Source organism: Thunnus albacares, chromosome 24 (genome assembly GCF_914725855.1).
Source record: "Thunnus albacares chromosome 24, fThuAlb1.1, whole genome shotgun sequence".
NCBI classification, from domain to species: domain Eukaryota; kingdom Metazoa; phylum Chordata; class Actinopteri; order Scombriformes; family Scombridae; genus Thunnus; species Thunnus albacares.
The window spans coordinates 20393376-20412494 of NC_058129.1; the positions used below are offsets into that span (position 1 = coordinate 20393376).

Below are 19119 nucleotides of genomic sequence, written 5' to 3' on the forward strand. Positions count from 1 at the left end.
ACTAAACTCTGCACTATGGCCCCCCAGTACTAAACTCCGCACCATGGCCCCCAGTACTAAACTCCGCACCATGACCCCCCAGTACTAAACTCCGCACCATGGCCCCCAGTACTAAACTCTGCACCATGACCCCCCAGTACTAAACTCTGCGCCATGGGCCCCCAGTACTAAACTCTGCACCATGGGCCCCCAGTACTAAACTCTGCACCATGGGCCCCAGTACTAAACTCTGCACCATGACCCCCCAGTACTAAACTCTGCACCATGGGCCCCCAGTACTAAACTCTGCATCATGACCCCCAGTACTAAACTCTGCACCATGACCCCCCAGTACTAAACTCTGCACCATGGGCCCCCAGTACTAAACTCCACACCATGGCCCCCAGTACTAAACTCTGCACCATGGGCCCCCAGTACTAAACTCTGCATCATGGCCCCCAGTACTAAACTCTGCACCATGGGCCCCCAGTACTAAACTCTGCACCATGGCCACCCAGTACTAAACTCAGCACCATGGGCCCCCAGTACTAAACTCTGCATCATGGCCCCCCAGTACTAAACTCCGCACCATGGCCCCCCAGTACTAAACTCCGCACCATGGCCCCCAGTACTAAACTCTGCATCATGGCCCCCAGTACTAAACTCTGCACCATGGCCCCCCAGTACTAAACTCTGCATCATGGCCCCCAGTACTAAACTCTGCATCATGGCCCCCCAGTACTAAACTCCGCACCATGGCCCCCCAGTACTAAACTCCGCACCATGGCCTCCAGTACTAAACTCTGCATCATGGCCCCCAGTACTAAACTCTGCACCATGGGCCCCCAGTACTAAACTCCGCACCATGGCCTCCAGTACTAAACTCTGCATCATGGCCCCCAGTACTAAACTCCGCACCATGGCCCCCAGTACTAAACTCTGCACCATGGGCCCCAGTACTAAACTCTGCACCATGGGCCCCCAGTACTAAACTCCGCACCATGGCCTCCAGTACTAAACTCCGCACCATGGCCCCCAGTACTAAACTCCGCACCATGACCCCCCAGTACTAAACTCTGCATCATGGCCCCCCAGTACTAAACTCCGCACCATGGCCACCCAGTACTAAACTCCGCACCATGGCCCCCAGTACTAAACTCTGCATCATGGCCCCCCAGTACTAAACTCCGCACCATGGCCCCCCAGTACTAAACTCTGCACCATGGCCTCCAGTACTAAACTCTGCATCATGGCCCCCAGTACTAAACTCCGCACCATGGCCCCCCAGTACTAAACTCTGCACCATGGGCCCCCAGTACTAAACTCTGCATCATGGCCCCCAGTACTAAACTCTGCACCATGGGCCCCCAGTACTAAACTCTGCACCATGGCCACCCAGTACTAAACTCCGCACCATGGGCCCCCAGTACTAAACTCTGCATCATGGCCCCCCAGTACTAAACTCCGCACCATGGCCCCCAGTACTAAACTCCGCACCATGGCCCCCAGTACTAAACTCCGCATCATGGCCCCCAGTACTAAACTCTGCACCATGGCCCCCCAGTACTAAACTCTGCATCATGGCCCCCAGTACTAAACTCCGCACCATGGCCCCCCAGTACTAAACTCCGCACCATGGCCTCCAGTACTAAACTCTGCATCATGGCCCCCAGTACTAAACTCTGCACCATGGGCCCCCAGTACTAAACTCCGCACCATGGCCTCCAGTACTAAACTCCGCACCATGGCCCCCAGTACTAAACTCCGCACCATGGCCCCCAGTACTAAACTCTGCACCATGGGCCCCCAGTACTAAACTCTGCACCATGACCCCCCAGTACTAAACTCTGCAACATGGGCCCCCAGTACTAAACTCTGCATCATGACCCCCCAGTACTAAACTCTGCACCATGGCCCCCAGTACTAAACTCTGCACCATGGCCCCCCAGTACTAAACTCTGCATCATGGCCCCCCAGTACTAAACTCTGCACCATGGGCTCCAGTACTAAAGTCTGCATCATGGCCCCCCAGTACTAAACTCTGCACCATGGCCCCCCAGTACTAAACTCTGCATCATGGCCCCCCAGTACTAAACTCTGCACCATGGGCCCCAGTACTAAACTCTGCACCATGGCCCCCCAGTACTAAACTCCGCACCATGGGCCCCCAGTACTAAACTCCGCATCATGGCCCCCCAGTACTAAACTCCGCACCATGGCCCCCCAGTACTAAACTCCGCACCATGGCCTCCAGTACTAAACTCTGCACCATGGGCCCCCAGTACTAAACTCCGCACCATGGCCTCCAGTACTAAACTCTGCATCATGGCCCCCAGTACTAAACTCCGCACCATGGCCCCCAGTACTAAACTCTGCACCATGGGCCCCAGTACTAAACTCTGCACCATGGGCCCCCAGTACTAAACTCTGCACCATGACCCCCCAGTACTAAACTCTGCACCATGGGCCCCCAGTACTAAACTCTGCATCATGACCCCCCAGTACTAAACTCTGCATCATGGCCCCCAGTACTAAACTCTGCATCATGGCCCCCCAGTACTAAACTCTGCACCATGGGCCCCCAGTACTAAACTCTGCACCATGGCCCCCCAGTACTAAACTCCGCACCATGACCCCCCAGTACTAAACTCCGCACCATGACCCCCCAGTACTAAACTCCGCACCATGGCCCCCAGTACTAAACTCTGCACCATGGGCCCCCAGTACTAAACTCTGCATCATGACCCCCCAGTACTAAACTCTGCACCATGGCCCCCAGTACTAAACTCTGCACCATGGCCCCCCAGTACTAAACTCTGCATCATGGCCCCCCAGTACTAAACTCTGCACCATGGGCCCCAGTACTAAACTCTGCATCATGGCCCCCCAGTACTAAACTCTGCATCATGGCCTCCAGTACTAAACTCTGCATCATGGCCCCCAGTACTAAACTCTGCACCATGGGCCCCCAGTACTAAACTCCGCACCATGGCCTCCAGTACTAAACTCTGCATCATGGCCCCCAGTACTAAACTCTGCATCATGGCCCCCAGTACTAAACTCCGCACCATGGCCCCCAGTACTAAACTCTGCACCATGGGCCCCCAGTACTAAACTCTGCACCATGACCCCCCAGTACTAAACTCTGCACCATGGGCCCCCAGTACTAAACTCTGCATCATGACCCCCCAGTACTAAACTCTGCACCATGGCCCCCCAGTACTAAAGTCTGCATCATGGCCCCCCAGTACTAAACTCTGCACCATGGCCCCCCAGTACTAAACTCTGCATCATGGCCCCCCAGTACTAAACTCTGCACCATGGGCCCCAGTACTAAACTCTGCATCATGGCCCCCCAGTACTAAACTCTGCACCATGGGCCCCCAGTACTAAACTCTGCACCATGGCCCCCCAGTACTAAACTCCGCACCATGGCCCCCCAGTACTAAACTCCGCACCATGACCCCCCAGTACTAAACTCCGCACCATGGCCCCCAGTACTAAACTCCGCACCATGGCCCCCAGTACTAAACTCTGCACCATGACCCCCCAGTACTAAACTCTGCACCATGGGCCCCCAGTACTAAACTCTGCATCATGACCCCCCAGTACTAAACTCTGCACCATGGCCCCCAGTACTAAACTCTGCACCATGGCCCCCCAGTACTAAACTCTGCATCATGGCCCCCCAGTACTAAACTCTGCATCATGGCCCCCAGTACTAAACTCTGCACCATGGCCCCCCAGTACTAAACTCCGCACCATGGCCCCCCAGTACTAAACTCCGCACCATGACCCCCCAGTACTAAACTCCGCACCATGGCCCCCATTACTAAACTCCGCACCATGGCCCCCAGTACTAAACTCTGCACCATGACCCCCCAGTACTAAACTCTGCACCATGGGCCCCCAGTACTAAACTCTGCATCATGACCCCCCAGTACTAAACTCTGCACCATGGCCCCCAGTACTAAACTCTGCACCATGGCCCCCCAGTACTAAACTCTGCATCATGGCCCCCCAGTACTAAACTCTGCACCATGGGCCCCAGTACTAAAGTCTGCATCATGGCCCCCCAGTACTAAACTCTGCACCATGGCCCCCCAGTACTAAACTCTGCATCATGGCCCCCCAGTACTAAACTCCGCACCATGGCCCCCAGTACTAAACTCTGCATCATGGCCCCCAGTACTAAACTCTGCACCATGGCCCCCCAGTACTAAACTCTGCACCATGGCCCCCAGTACTAAACTCTGCATCATGGCCCCCAGTACTAAACTCCGCACCATGGCCCCCCAGTACTAAACTCCGCACCATGACCCCCCAGTACTAAACTCTGCACTATGGCCCCCCAGTACTAAACTCCGCACCATGGCCCCCAGTACTAAACTCTGCACCATGACCCCCCAGTACTAAACTCCGCACCATGGCCCCCAGTACTAAACTCTGCACCATGACCCCCCAGTACTAAACTCCGCACCATGGCCCCCAGTACTAAACTCTGCACCATGACCCCCCAGTACTAAACTCTGCACCATGGCCCCCCAGTACTAAACTCTGCGCCATGGCCCCCCAGTACTAAACTCTGCACCATGGGCCCCCAGTACTAAACTCTGCACCATGGGCCCCAGTACTAAACTCTGCACCATGACCCCCCAGTACTAAACTCTGCACCATGGGCCCCCAGTACTAAACTCTGCATCATGACCCCCAGTACTAAACTCTGCACCATGACCCCCCAGTACTAAACTCTGCACCATGGGCCCCCAGTACTAAACTCCACACCATGGCCCCCAGTACTAAACTCTGCACCATGGGCCCCCAGTACTAAACTCTGCATCATGGCCCCCAGTACTAAACTCTGCACCATGGGCCCCCAGTACTAAACTCTGCACCATGGCCACCCAGTACTAAACTCCGCACCATGGGCCCCCAGTACTAAACTCTGCATCATGGCCCCCCAGTACTAAACTCCGCACCATGGCCCCCCAGTACTAAACTCCGCACCATGGCCCCCAGTACTAAACTCTGCATCATGGCCCCCAGTACTAAACTCTGCACCATGGCCCCCCAGTACTAAACTCTGCATCATGGCCCCCAGCACTAAACTCTGCATCATGGCCCCCCAGTACTAAACTCCGCACCATGGCCCCCCAGTACTAAACTCCGCACCATGGCCTCCAGTACTAAACTCTGCATCATGGCCCCCAGTACTAAACTCTGCACCATGGGCCCCCAGTACTAAACTCTGCACCATGGCCACCCAGTACTAAACTCCGCACCATGGGCCCCCAGTACTAAACTCTGCATCATGGCCCCCCAGTACTAAACTCCGCACCATGGCCCCCCAGTACTAAACTCCGCACCATGGCCCCCAGTACTAAACTCTGCATCATGGCCCCCAGTACTAAACTCTGCACCATGGCCCCCCAGTACTAAACTCTGCACCATGGCCCCCAGTACTAAACTCCGCACCATGGCCCCCCAGTACTAAACTCCGCACCATGGCCCCCCAGTACTAAACTCCGCACCATGACCCCCCAGTACTAAACTCTGCACTATGGCCCCCCAGTACTAAACTCCGCACCATGGCCCCCAGTACTAAACTCCGCACCATGACCCCCCAGTACTAAACTCCGCACCATGGCCCCCAGTACTAAACTCTGCACCATGACCCCCCAGTACTAAACTCTGCGCCATGGGCCCCCAGTACTAAACTCTGCACCATGGGCCCCCAGTACTAAACTCTGCACCATGGGCCCCAGTACTAAACTCTGCACCATGACCCCCCAGTACTAAACTCTGCACCATGGGCCCCCAGTACTAAACTCTGCATCATGACCCCCAGTACTAAACTCTGCACCATGACCCCCCAGTACTAAACTCTGCACCATGGGCCCCCAGTACTAAACTCCACACCATGGCCCCCAGTACTAAACTCTGCACCATGGGCCCCCAGTACTAAACTCTGCATCATGGCCCCCAGTACTAAACTCTGCACCATGGGCCCCCAGTACTAAACTCTGCACCATGGCCACCCAGTACTAAACTCTGCACCATGGCCCCCCAGTACTAAACTCCGCACCATGGCCCCCAGTACTAAACTCTGCATCATGGCCCCCAGTACTAAACTCTGCACCATGGGCCCCCAGTACTAAACTCCACACCATGGCCCCCAGTACTAAACTCTGCACCATGGGCCCCCAGTACTAAACTCTGCATCATGGCCCCCAGTACTAAACTCTGCACCATGGGCCCCCAGTACTAAACTCTGCATCATGGCCCCCCAGTACTAAACTCCGCACCATGGCCCCCCAGTACTAAACTCCGCACCATGGCCCCCAGTACTAAACTCTGCATCATGGCCCCCAGTACTAAACTCTGCACCATGGCCCCCCAGTACTAAACTCTGCATCATGGCCCCCAGTACTAAACTCTGCATCATGGCCCCCCAGTACTAAACTCCGCACCATGGCCCCCCAGTACTAAACTCCGCACCATGGCCTCCAGTACTAAACTCTGCATCATGGCCCCCAGTACTAAACTCTGCACCATGGGCCCCCAGTACTAAACTCCGCACCATGGCCTCCAGTACTAAACTCTGCATCATGGCCCCCAGTACTAAACTCCGCACCATGGCCCCCAGTACTAAACTCTGCACCATGGGCCCCAGTACTAAACTCTGCACCATGGGCCCCCAGTACTAAACTCTGCACCATGGGCCCCCAGTACTAAACTCTGCATCATGACCCCCCAGTACTAAACTCTGCATCATGGCCCCCAGTACTAAACTCTGCATCATGGCCCCCCAGTACTAAACTCCGCACCATGGCCCCCCAGTACTAAACTCCGCACCATGGCCTCCAGTACTAAACTCTGCATCATGGCCCCCAGTACTAAACTCTGCACCATGGGCCCCCAGTACTAAACTCCGCACCATGGCCTCCAGTACTAAACTCTGCACCATGGCCCCCAGTACTAAACTCTGCACCATGGCCCCCCAGTACTAAAGTCTGCATCATGGCCCCCCAGTACTAAACTCCGCACCATGGCCCCCCAGTACTAAACTCCGCACCATGGCCCCCAGTACTAAACTCTGCATCATGGCCCCCAGTACTAAACTCTGCACCATGGCCCCCCAGTACTAAACTCTGCACCATGGCCCCCAGTACTAAACTCTGCATCATGGCCCCCAGTACTAAACTCTGCATCATGGCCCTCCAGTACTAAACTCCGCACCATGGCCCCCCAGTACTAAACTCCGCACCATGGCCTCCAGTACTAAACTCTGCATCATGGCCCCCAGTACTAAACTCTGCACCATGGGCCCCCAGTACTAAACTCTGCATCATGGCCCCCAGTACTAAACTCTGCATCATGGCCCCCAGTACTAAACTCCGCACCATGGCCCCCAGTACTAAACTCCGCACCATGGCCCCCAGTACTAAACTCTGCACCATGGGCCCCCAGTACTAAACTCTGCACCATGACCCCCCAGTACTAAACTCTGCACCATGGCCCCCCAGTACTAAACTCTGCATCATGGCCCCCCAGTACTAAACTCCGCACCATGGGCCCCCAGTACTAAACTCTGCACCATGGGCCCCCAGTACTAAACTCTGCACCATGGGCCCCAGTACTAAACTCTGCACCATGACCCCCCAGTACTAAACTCTGCACCATGGGCCCCCAGTACTAAACTCTGCATCATGACCCCCAGTACTAAACTCTGCACCATGACCCCCCAGTACTAAACTCTGCACCATGGGCCCCCGGTACTAAACTCCGCACCATGGCCCCCAGTACTAAACTCTGCACCATGGGCCCCCAGTACTAAACTCTGCATCATGGCCCCCAGTACTAAACTCTGCACCATGGGCCCCCAGTACTAAACTCTGCACCATGGCCACCCAGTACTAAACTCCGCACCATGGGCCCCCAGTACTAAACTCTGCATCATGGCCCCCCAGTACTAAACTCCGCACCATGGCCCCCCAGTACTAAACTCCGCACCATGGCCCCCAGTACTAAACTCTGCACCATGGCCCCCCAGTACTAAACTCTGCACCATGGCCCCCAGTACTAAACTCTGCATCATGGCCCCCAGTACTAAACTCCGCACCATGGCCCCCCAGTACTAAACTCCGCACCATGGCCCCCCAGTACTAAACTCCGCACCATGACCCCCCAGTACTAAACTCTGCACTATGGCCCCCCAGTACTAAACTCCGCACCATGGCCCCCAGTACTAAACTCTGCACCATGACCCCCCAGTACTAAACTCCGCACCATGGCCCCCAGTACTAAACTCTGCACCATGACCCCCCAGTACTAAACTCTGCACCATGGCCCCCCAGTACTAAACTCTGCGCCATGGCCCCCCAGTACTAAACTCCGCACCATGGGCCCCCAGTACTAAACTCTGCACCATGGGCCCCCAGTACTAAACTCTGCACCATGACCCCCCAGTACTAAACTCTGCACCATGGGCCCCCAGTACTAAACTCTGCATCATGACCCCCAGTACTAAACTCTGCACCATGACCCCCCAGTACTAAACTCTGCACCATGGGCCCCCAGTACTAAACTCCGCACCATGGCCCCCAGTACTAAACTCTGCACCATGGGCCCCCAGTACTAAACTCTGCATCATGGCCCCCAGTACTAAACTCTGCACCATGGGCCCCCAGTACTAAACTCTGCACCATGGCCACCCAGTACTAAACTCCGCACCATGACCCCCCAGTACTAAACTCTGCATCATGGCCCCCCAGTACTAAACTCCGCACCATGGCCACCCAGTACTAAACTCCGCACCATGGCCCCCAGTACTAAACTCTGCATCATGGCCCCCCAGTACTAAACTCCGCACCATGGCCCCCCAGTACTAAACTCTGCACCATGGCCTCCAGTACTAAACTCTGCATCATGGCCCCCAGTACTAAACTCCGCACCATGGCCCCCCAGTACTAAACTCTGCACCATGGGCCCCCAGTACTAAACTCTGCATCATGGCCCCCAGTACTAAACTCTGCACCATGGGCCCCCAGTACTAAACTCTGCACCATGGCCACCCAGTACTAAACTCCGCACCATGGGCCCCCAGTACTAAACTCTGCATCATGGCCCCCCAGTACTAAACTCCGCACCATGGCCCCCAGTACTAAACTCCGCACCATGGCCCCCAGTACTAAACTCCGCATCATGGCCCCCAGTACTAAACTCTGCACCATGGCCCCCCAGTACTAAACTCTGCATCATGGCCCCCAGTACTAAACTCCGCACCATGGCCCCCCAGTACTAAACTCCGCACCATGGCCTCCAGTACTAAACTCTGCATCATGGCCCCCAGTACTAAACTCTGCACCATGGGCCCCCAGTACTAAACTCCGCACCATGGCCTCCAGTACTAAACTCCGCACCATGGCCCCCAGTACTAAACTCCGCACCATGGCCCCCAGTACTAAACTCTGCACCATGGGCCCCCAGTACTAAACTCTGCACCATGACCCCCCAGTACTAAACTCTGCAACATGGGCCCCCAGTACTAAACTCTGCATCATGACCCCCCAGTACTAAACTCTGCACCATGGCCCCCAGTACTAAACTCTGCACCATGGCCCCCCAGTACTAAACTCTGCATCATGGCCCCCCAGTACTAAACTCTGCACCATGGGCTCCAGTACTAAAGTCTGCATCATGGCCCCCCAGTACTAAACTCTGCACCATGGCCCCCCAGTACTAAACTCTGCATCATGGCCCCCCAGTACTAAACTCTGCACCATGGGCCCCAGTACTAAACTCTGCACCATGGCCCCCCAGTACTAAACTCCGCACCATGGGCCCCCAGTACTAAACTCCGCATCATGGCCCCCCAGTACTAAACTCCGCACCATGGCCCCCCAGTACTAAACTCCGCACCATGGCCTCCAGTACTAAACTCTGCACCATGGGCCCCCAGTACTAAACTCCGCACCATGGCCTCCAGTACTAAACTCTGCATCATGGCCCCCAGTACTAAACTCCGCACCATGGCCCCCAGTACTAAACTCTGCACCATGGGCCCCAGTACTAAACTCTGCACCATGGGCCCCCAGTACTAAACTCTGCACCATGGGCCCCCAGTACTAAACTCTGCATCATGACCCCCCAGTACTAAACTCTGCATCATGGCCCCCAGTACTAAACTCTGCATCATGGCCCCCCAGTACTAAACTCTGCACCATGGGCCCCCAGTACTAAACTCTGCACCATGGCCCCCCAGTACTAAACTCCGCACCATGACCCCCCAGTACTAAACTCCGCACCATGACCCCCCAGTACTAAACTCCGCACCATGGCCCCCAGTACTAAACTCTGCACCATGGGCCCCCAGTACTAAACTCTGCATCATGACCCCCCAGTACTAAACTCTGCACCATGGCCCCCAGTACTAAACTCTGCACCATGGCCCCCCAGTACTAAACTCTGCATCATGGCCCCCCAGTACTAAACTCTGCACCATGGGCCCCAGTACTAAACTCTGCATCATGGCCCCCCAGTACTAAACTCTGCATCATGGCCTCCAGTACTAAACTCTGCATCATGGCCCCCAGTACTAAACTCTGCACCATGGGCCCCCAGTACTAAACTCCGCACCATGGCCTCCAGTACTAAACTCTGCATCATGGCCCCCAGTACTAAACTCTGCATCATGGCCCCCAGTACTAAACTCCGCACCATGGCCCCCAGTACTAAACTCTGCACCATGGGCCCCCAGTACTAAACTCTGCACCATGACCCCCCAGTACTAAACTCTGCACCATGGGCCCCCAGTACTAAACTCTGCATCATGACCCCCCAGTACTAAACTCTGCACCATGGCCCCCCAGTACTAAAGTCTGCATCATGGCCCCCCAGTACTAAACTCTGCACCATGGCCCCCCAGTACTAAACTCTGCATCATGGCCCCCCAGTACTAAACTCTGCACCATGGGCCCCAGTACTAAACTCTGCATCATGGCCCCCCAGTACTAAACTCTGCACCATGGGCCCCCAGTACTAAACTCTGCACCATGGCCCCCCAGTACTAAACTCCGCACCATGGCCCCCCAGTACTAAACTCCGCACCATGACCCCCCAGTACTAAACTCCGCACCATGGCCCCCAGTACTAAACTCCGCACCATGGCCCCCAGTACTAAACTCTGCACCATGACCCCCCAGTACTAAACTCTGCACCATGGGCCCCCAGTACTAAACTCTGCATCATGACCCCCCAGTACTAAACTCTGCACCATGGCCCCCAGTACTAAACTCTGCACCATGGCCCCCCAGTACTAAACTCTGCATCATGGCCCCCCAGTACTAAACTCTGCACCATGGGCCCCAGTACTAAAGTCTGCATCATGGCCCCCCAGTACTAAACTCTGCACCATGGCCCCCCAGTACTAAACTCTGCATCATGGCCCCCCAGTACTAAACTCTGCACCATGGGCCCCAGTACTAAACTCTGCATCATGGCCCCCCAGTACTAAACTCTGCACCATGGGCCCCCAGTACTAAACTCTGCACCATGGCCCCCCAGTACTAAACTCCGCACCATGACCCCCCAGTACTAAACTCTGCACCATGGCCCCCCAGTACTAAACTCCGCACCATGGCCCCCAGTACTAAACTCTGCATCATGACCCCCCAGTACTAAACTCTGCACCATGGCCCCCCAGTACTAAACTCTGCGCCATGGCCCCCCAGTACTAAACTCCGCACCATGGGCCCCCAGTACTAAACTCTGCACCATGGGCCCCCAGTACTAAACTCTGCACCATGGCCCCCCAGTACTAAGTCTTCCTAACCATCTGAGGGCAGCACACTCTTCAAAAAAGGAGAAAAACCTTTTTCATCTTAAATCTTATTTTCTTCATGTTGTGTGTTTTTAATGCTGTAGCACTTTCAGATTCAGAACAAATGAACAGTGTGGTACAAATTAAATGTATTATTATTATTATTATTATTATTATTATTATTATTACTTTAGTGCTCTAGAAAACACCTGGCAAATTTTACCTGTCCAGAGCTGATCAGCCACACAATAAACAGCGCAGGTGAGTTAGTGCACGTGTGTTAGCACAGGTGAGTTAGCGCAGGTGAGTTAGTGCACGTGTGTTAGCACAGGTGAGGTAGTATTCAAGAAAAACCATTCAAACACCTTCAACTCAAAGCTCCTAAATAAAGGTTTATGATTGTTTTATTTTGATGTGTTTCCTGTTTCCTGTTCAGAGGGACTGAATGAAATTCGTCCGTCCATCTACAGAACCGCCGTGAAACTCCAGTCTCTGCAGAAACTCTGCCAAAGTGAGTACAAACACCTGGATATTGTTGGGCCGTGGCTACAAGTTTGGCTATCAGCAATAATTAATGATTATCAAAGATAATTGTTAATTATTTAAATCAATAAAATTATTAATAAGACTTAATAATATCGGGGCACCACCCTGGACTCAGGGAAAAACAGCCAATTCAGTCTCAAAGTGTACTAATCTATGAATTTGGGACTTTGATTAATAATTAATTTAATAACTATAAACAAAATCACCATATCAATAGCTAGTAAAGGTTGAAGGATTTGGAGTTCTTCACAGAGCAGAAGTTGGCAAAACTCATTCTTGTGCAACATTAAAACAGACAACAGGTATATCCAAAAGCATTTATTTAACAAAAGGGTAAAAGCAACACACAATACTAATCTAGCTAAGTGTACCTATATACAAGTGTGAGTGTGTGAGTGTGTGTGTGTGTGTGTAGGGAAGACAATAGCAAGATGGCTGCAGTCACCTGGTGACTGAGCACATGGCATGCCGACAATTTGGCTGATAAAGGGAACTACAGAGATAAAAGGCCAGACCATGTGGTGTCTTGAACCACATGTGCTGCCTGAACCAAAGTTCACCAAACTAGGTTTTAACCTCTTAACTGTGTGGTTCTCTATTCAAGGCCAACTGGTGTAGGCTAAAAGTGCCAGGTTAAAAAATGAGGTTAGTTGCATGCAAGGCCTAGTTACTGGATGTAACATGTGTTAAGCATGCTAACATTAACCTAGCGGTGTGGCTATGCAGTAACCTGACTATAGGCAACAAGGACATCACAACAACAGTTCAATGTATAACCTTAACCAAATCAATACACGTACAGTACATTGTTTGAGTTAAACATTCTTGCTTAGCCGTACTATGCTTCACTGCGTTGCTAGGCTATGCCCAGTTGTTACCAGTCCATGAAGGGAGAGATGCTTTGTGGCGTTCTGCTTTGTAGCCGGTGAATCCGTGGGTGAGTCAGGCTGAGAAGGCTTTGGCTCTGAAGCTGAAAGACGCAGGCGTTGCTGGAGAGAGAGCACTCCAGTCGTGCAGAGGGCCCAGGTCACTCCTTGGTGTAGAGTTAGTGGCAAGCTAACTCCATTTCGCGGCTCCTGTACTTGTTAAACTGGCCAGCAGACTTGTGTGTTAGCTGCTGGCACAAGGAAACTTAGTTTCTGAGTCTTAAGCAGGCTCTCGCGTCTTCTGCCGTAAAGAAGACTGTGTGTGTCTGCTGTGAGCAGGCCACACAAGAGAGCAGAGAGCTGCTCCAGCAGCTGCTGGAGGTGTGAAAGAGAGCAAGGAGCTGCTCCTGCTGCAGCTCGTGGAGAAAAGAGAAAGATAAGAGGGGAATCTCTGGTTTTGATAACCTGGATCCATGAGTAGAGCTTCACACTTTGGGTGCGAACCCCCAGGGCTCAGGTTTCTTGGAGTCTTGAAACATGTGGATACTTTATATAAGACCATGATATTATATTATTATACAGAGAAGTAGAACAACAACAGCAACAACAACATAGTAGTCAGTCATATTTAGGATTATATATGTTATATTTAGTTGATTGAATCGATGTTTCTGTGTTTGTGTGTATTTGTGTCTCCAGTGGACGTTGTGTTCGTTCGACACATCACGGCAGCCCTGCTGACGGTGGGCGGGGTTAACCAGCAGCAGGATGTGGTGCTAAGCTGGGAGGAAGTGACGCAGAGTCTAAACAGGATGTTCCACAGCGTGTCACAGGAAGTGCCGGGTCATGTGATGGTGGTGACTCCAGAGGAGACATGCAGTCTGATGTTCAGGATGTTTGACTGGTCAGTCTGTAACAACAAATCCTCCAAACTAAACGACCACATAGCTTGTTTGTACCTGCAACCTAAACGACCCACTGAAGTGTAATATGCTGCTTTCCAAAACTGTTACAAATCACTATTAAAAAACAATGTTTTCAGGTGTGACAACGCTGTGGTTAAGGTCTGGCTAGATTTAGGCACAAAAACCACTTGGTTAGGGAAAGATCATGGTTTGGGTTCAAATGATCACTTGAAATGTGGTGTGGGTTAAAGTTACTACTTCCTGAAAGTTAGGCAACTTTTGTCATCATGGCAACAGTAAACACCATGTTAGGTTTTTTTTAAATGTCCTGACTCGCAGGTGTAAACATGACATTCGTGGTTGTAAACGGGAAGCAAACAGTGGTCTCCTGAAGCTAAGTCCACTCTTTGCAATCTAATCTAACTATCTGGTTATCCACCCAACCTGCCTCTGCCTAATAAGGAAGACATCTTATACAGACATCATCTGAACTGCATCACTTTGTTTATAGGTCATAACTACTACAGTCACTAGATGGCGTCTGTCACTCAAATGTAAATACAGATTGTTCTTAGTGACTGAATTTACGACCTACAGGGTCGTTTTTCTTGGGAGGATAGGCTCGTCTGTAAACATGTTATACCCTGATATTATTATTGTAATAAACCCTGCTTCAGGTATGAATATTAAGTAACTGGATTGGCTTAAAAGCTACTACTGCCACCACCTTTTTTCCCAGTATGGTCCGGCGTCAGAGATCTGAGAACACTTACAACATATAAAGAAAATATTTAGACTCTTTATTTTACAAAGATCAGTTCATCAGACAACAGCATATTCATAGTGGACCGAGGATAAGACTGGCCAAGCTGTAACATACCCCCCTCAGACAGTCTGTCCCCCAGCTAACCAGCCTCCCATATTGTCACAGCCAACAAGGCCACCCCGCACAGGTAAACACACTATGGCAGCTGACAGGTGGGTACACACACCGATACTGTTACAAAAAGCATTTAAGAAAACACACTGAGCGCCATAAAAACCCACACGATTTAAACCCTAAATAGGCACACTTGATTTCACACTTCTATGGGGCATGCAGATTAAACTGGCCGAGACAGTCATGTATCCCCCCCATACCTATCAGCTAACCTTCCCCCAGCTTGAAAACCCCACAAATAACCACAAGAAAAGACGAGGACAATAATAAACAGGACTAAACACAAAACACTAACACTTAAAATGTCCTGATTTAAAATGACCACTTAACTGTCCGGTCAAACACGACCCTCCCCCGGGGTCCAGGCTTGTGGTGCTGGTCCAACACGGCCCATATCCAGTGTGAGCCCGTGGGGGAATCGCCGGTCCAGCACTGGAACAACGGAGCAGCTGACAGCGTGTCAGACGCTCCCACACAGCGCTGGGAAGCGGCAGGGCACTTCTGTTGTTCCCTGGTCCATGACCATCATCAGCCCCACCACAGGAACATCTCCCCCCGTTATGTCTGTCTGCCTCTTTTCACTTTACCTCAACTTGTGCCAACTTTTTCATAATTGCAGAGCCTCAACGGTGCTTTAATCTGTTGTGTTTACATGTGATTATATCTGCATATATTTGTATATACACAGTGCTGCTTGAAAGTTTGTGAACCCTTTAGAATTTGCTCTATTTCTGCATAAATATGATCTAAAACATCATCAGATTTTTACACAAGTCCTAAAAATAGATAAAGGGAACCAAATTAATCAAATGACACAAAAACATTAAACTTATTTGTATATTTATTGAGGAAAATGATCCGATGTTACATATGTGTGTGTGTGAGGCAAAAGTATGTGAACCTCCAGGATTATCAGTTCATTTGAAGAGGAAATTAGAGTCGGGTGTTTCAATCAATGGGATGACAATCCAGTGTGAGTCTGGGAGGCCCTGCCTTATTTACAGAAGAGAAATCTGGGTCTTCACTGTCAAACTCTGAGCTTCACAGGTTTGTGGAAGTGTGTCATGGCTCAAACAAAGGAGATTTCTGACGACATTAGAAGAAGAGTTGTTGATGCTCACCAGACTGGAAAAGGTTACAAAACCATTTCTAAAGAGTTTGGACTCCACCAGTCGACTGTCAGACAGATTGTGTACAAAGGACCCAGAGTAACGTCTAGGAAACTAAAGGGAGACCAAAATCCAACTTTTTGGCTTGAATGAGAAGCTTTATGTTTGGTGATGAGCAAACACTGCATTCCAGCGTAAGAACCTGAACCCATCTGTGAAACATGGTGGTGGTGGTATCATGGTTTGAGCTGCTTTGCTGCCTCTGAACCAGGACAGCTTGCAATCATTGATGGAGCTGTGAGTTCTGAGTTGTACCAGCAAATTCTACAGGAAAATGTCAAGATATCCGTCTGTGAACTGAAGCTCAACAGAAAGTGGGTCATACAGTAAGACAACAACACTAAACAACAAGTTGTTCTATCAAAGAACGGTTAAAGCAGAAGAAAGTTGATGTTATGGAACGGCCGAGTCAAAGTCCTGACCTTCATGTTGTAGAAATGCTGTAGAAGGACCTGAAGCATGTTGTTCATGGTGAGAAGCCCACCAACATCCCTGAGCTGAGACTGTTCTGTGAGGACGAACGGGCTAAAATTCCTCCAAGCTGATGTGCAGAGCTGATAAACAGTTACTGGAAACGTTTGGTTGAAGTTATTGCTGCAAGATGGAGTCACACCAGTTACTGAAAGCAAGGCTTCACATACTTCTGCCTCCATAAATATGTAAGATTGGATCATTTTCCTCAACAAATACATGAATACGTTTAATTTTTTGTCTCATTGGTTTAGTTGGGTTCCCTTTATCTAGTTTTAGGACTCATGTCTGATCACATTATTTACGTAGAAACAGAAAATTCTCAAGGGTTCACAAACTTTCAAGCAGCTCTGTATCTGTATTAGCGGTGTAACTATACGTTTATTCGTCCCAAACCGTTACGATACGGACGTTACGATTGGGTGCATTCATTCATATGAAGAATACACTCCGTTCCCCAAACAAAATAGTTTAATAACCTACTGCAACTTGTGGAACAATAGAGCACAAGTTCCACCTGAGACATTTTGGCAGGGCACCACTTAGCTGTACCATGCTCATGGATGTATGCTAGCCACCTTAGCCAAGGTACCCTGGTTACCCTGGTTACCCTGGTTACTCTGTAGTGTCGCTGCCATCAGAATAGCAGATGAGACCACTGACTGAGTGTGACACTATTATTAAAATATGCTCTGTTATTGCCGTGGTGGAAAGGAACAGAAAGGTTATTTTCTTTCAAGGTCAAGGTAATCTCTATTATCCCCAGGGGGGGCAATTTATTGTATTTAAATAAATACAATCAACAACACACACCAACCTACATTCAAATTACACAAAAAAGACAAAGAACTACATGATACTGTTCAAAAAGCCAATGGTGGCAGGGACACATGAGTTTTTAGGTCTATTGGTCCTGCGTCTGGGCAGAGACTTGTAGTCACTGAACAGGAGGTGACTACAGTCAGCCAGGACTGACTGAAGAGTGCCTCAAGATTTGTGCCAGTGATTTTACTGCATGTTCTCACAAAGCCTTCCAACCTGTTCCTGTCTTTCAGGGAAAGTGACTCACACCAGCAGATAAGAGAAAAGGTTAAAACAGACTCAATAAAACAAGAGTAATTCATATTTTCATAAAAGAAGCGTCAACATTAACTGTGTCAGTAATAGTTTCTACTGTGACGTTAAACCCCTAATCTGTGTGTATTTGTGTATAACCGTGTGTGTGTGTGTTTGTGTGTGTGTGTGTGTGTGTGTGTTTCAGGAGTCAGTGTGGTCGTGTGTCTGCTGGTTCTCTTCGAGCTGCTCTCATCTGTCTGTCTGCAGATTCTCTGATGGTCAAATACAGAGGTTTGACTTTCTGAATAAAATACATGTTGATTGTAGTGAAGAAGGATGTTCTCTTCAGAATAAAATACCCTGTGTGTGTGTGTGTGTGTGTGTGTGTGTGTGTGTGGTGTGTGTGTAGCACTGGTGTGTGTTGCAGCCACCTGTTCAGGTTCAGTCAGCAGGTCATCACTCAGATCTTTACTGCAGGACGTCAGCCAGGTAAACACTGCAGACGACATTTCCCAGCATGCCTCTCTCCTGCTGCTCTCTAAAGTGTGTGTGTGTGTGTGTGTGTGTGTTGAGGTTCCGGCGGCGGTGCAGGAGGAAGGTGTTTTCGGCAGCGTGGAGGCGGCAATGAGGTCGTGTTTTAACGGGGTGAGAATGAACACACACACACACACACACACACACACGGCTGCAGGTGATTGGTGGTCGTCATGGCAACACAGTGACTGTGTATGTCTACAGGTGTTGACCCCTTCTGCAAGCGAGGAACACGTGTTGTCATGGTTGCAGAGCGAGCCACGCCTGTTGCTATGGTTACCCACGCTATACCGCCTGTCGGTCAGTAAGAATGTCAGTCACAGCGTCCGCTGCCACACCTGCAAGACCTTCCCCATCTCCGGACTCAGGTGAGCAAGTATAAACAAAGCGTTTACCTGTGAGCAGGTTTATACTCGCTGAGGATCCTGTCAGACAAAGTGAAGGGCGCCGCTGCTCCGTGTGTTCAGGTATCGCTGTATGAAGTGTGTGAACGTCCAGGTGTGTCAGAGCTGCTTCCTGACCAACAGACACACCAGGAAACACAAAACACACCATCCAGTGCTCGAGTTCTGCACACAGGTACACACACACACACACACACACACACACACACACACACACACAGGTACACACACACACACACACACACACACACACACACAGGTACACACACACACACACACACACACACACACACACACACACAGGTACACACACACACACACACACACACACACACAGGTACACACACACACACACACACACACACACACACACACACAGGTACACACACACACACACACACACACACACAGGTACACACACACACACA

General features: G+C 51.1%; 1 protein-coding gene across 1 annotated transcript in view; it reads left to right on the top strand.

Annotated features, from left to right (window-relative positions):
* Positions 1-19119, top strand: part of dytn (dystrotelin) — a 33679-nt gene that overhangs the window by 8295 nt on the left and 6265 nt on the right. The window contains exons 3-9 of the mRNA XM_044345223.1: positions 12237-12311; positions 13912-14116; positions 17959-18044; positions 18163-18242; positions 18327-18398; positions 18492-18655; positions 18755-18866. Of these exons, the coding sequence (XP_044201158.1) occupies positions 12237-12311; positions 13912-14116; positions 17959-18044; positions 18163-18242; positions 18327-18398; positions 18492-18655; positions 18755-18866 (794 nt within the window). The remainder of the gene's footprint in view (positions 1-12236; positions 12312-13911; positions 14117-17958; positions 18045-18162; positions 18243-18326; positions 18399-18491; positions 18656-18754; positions 18867-19119) is intronic.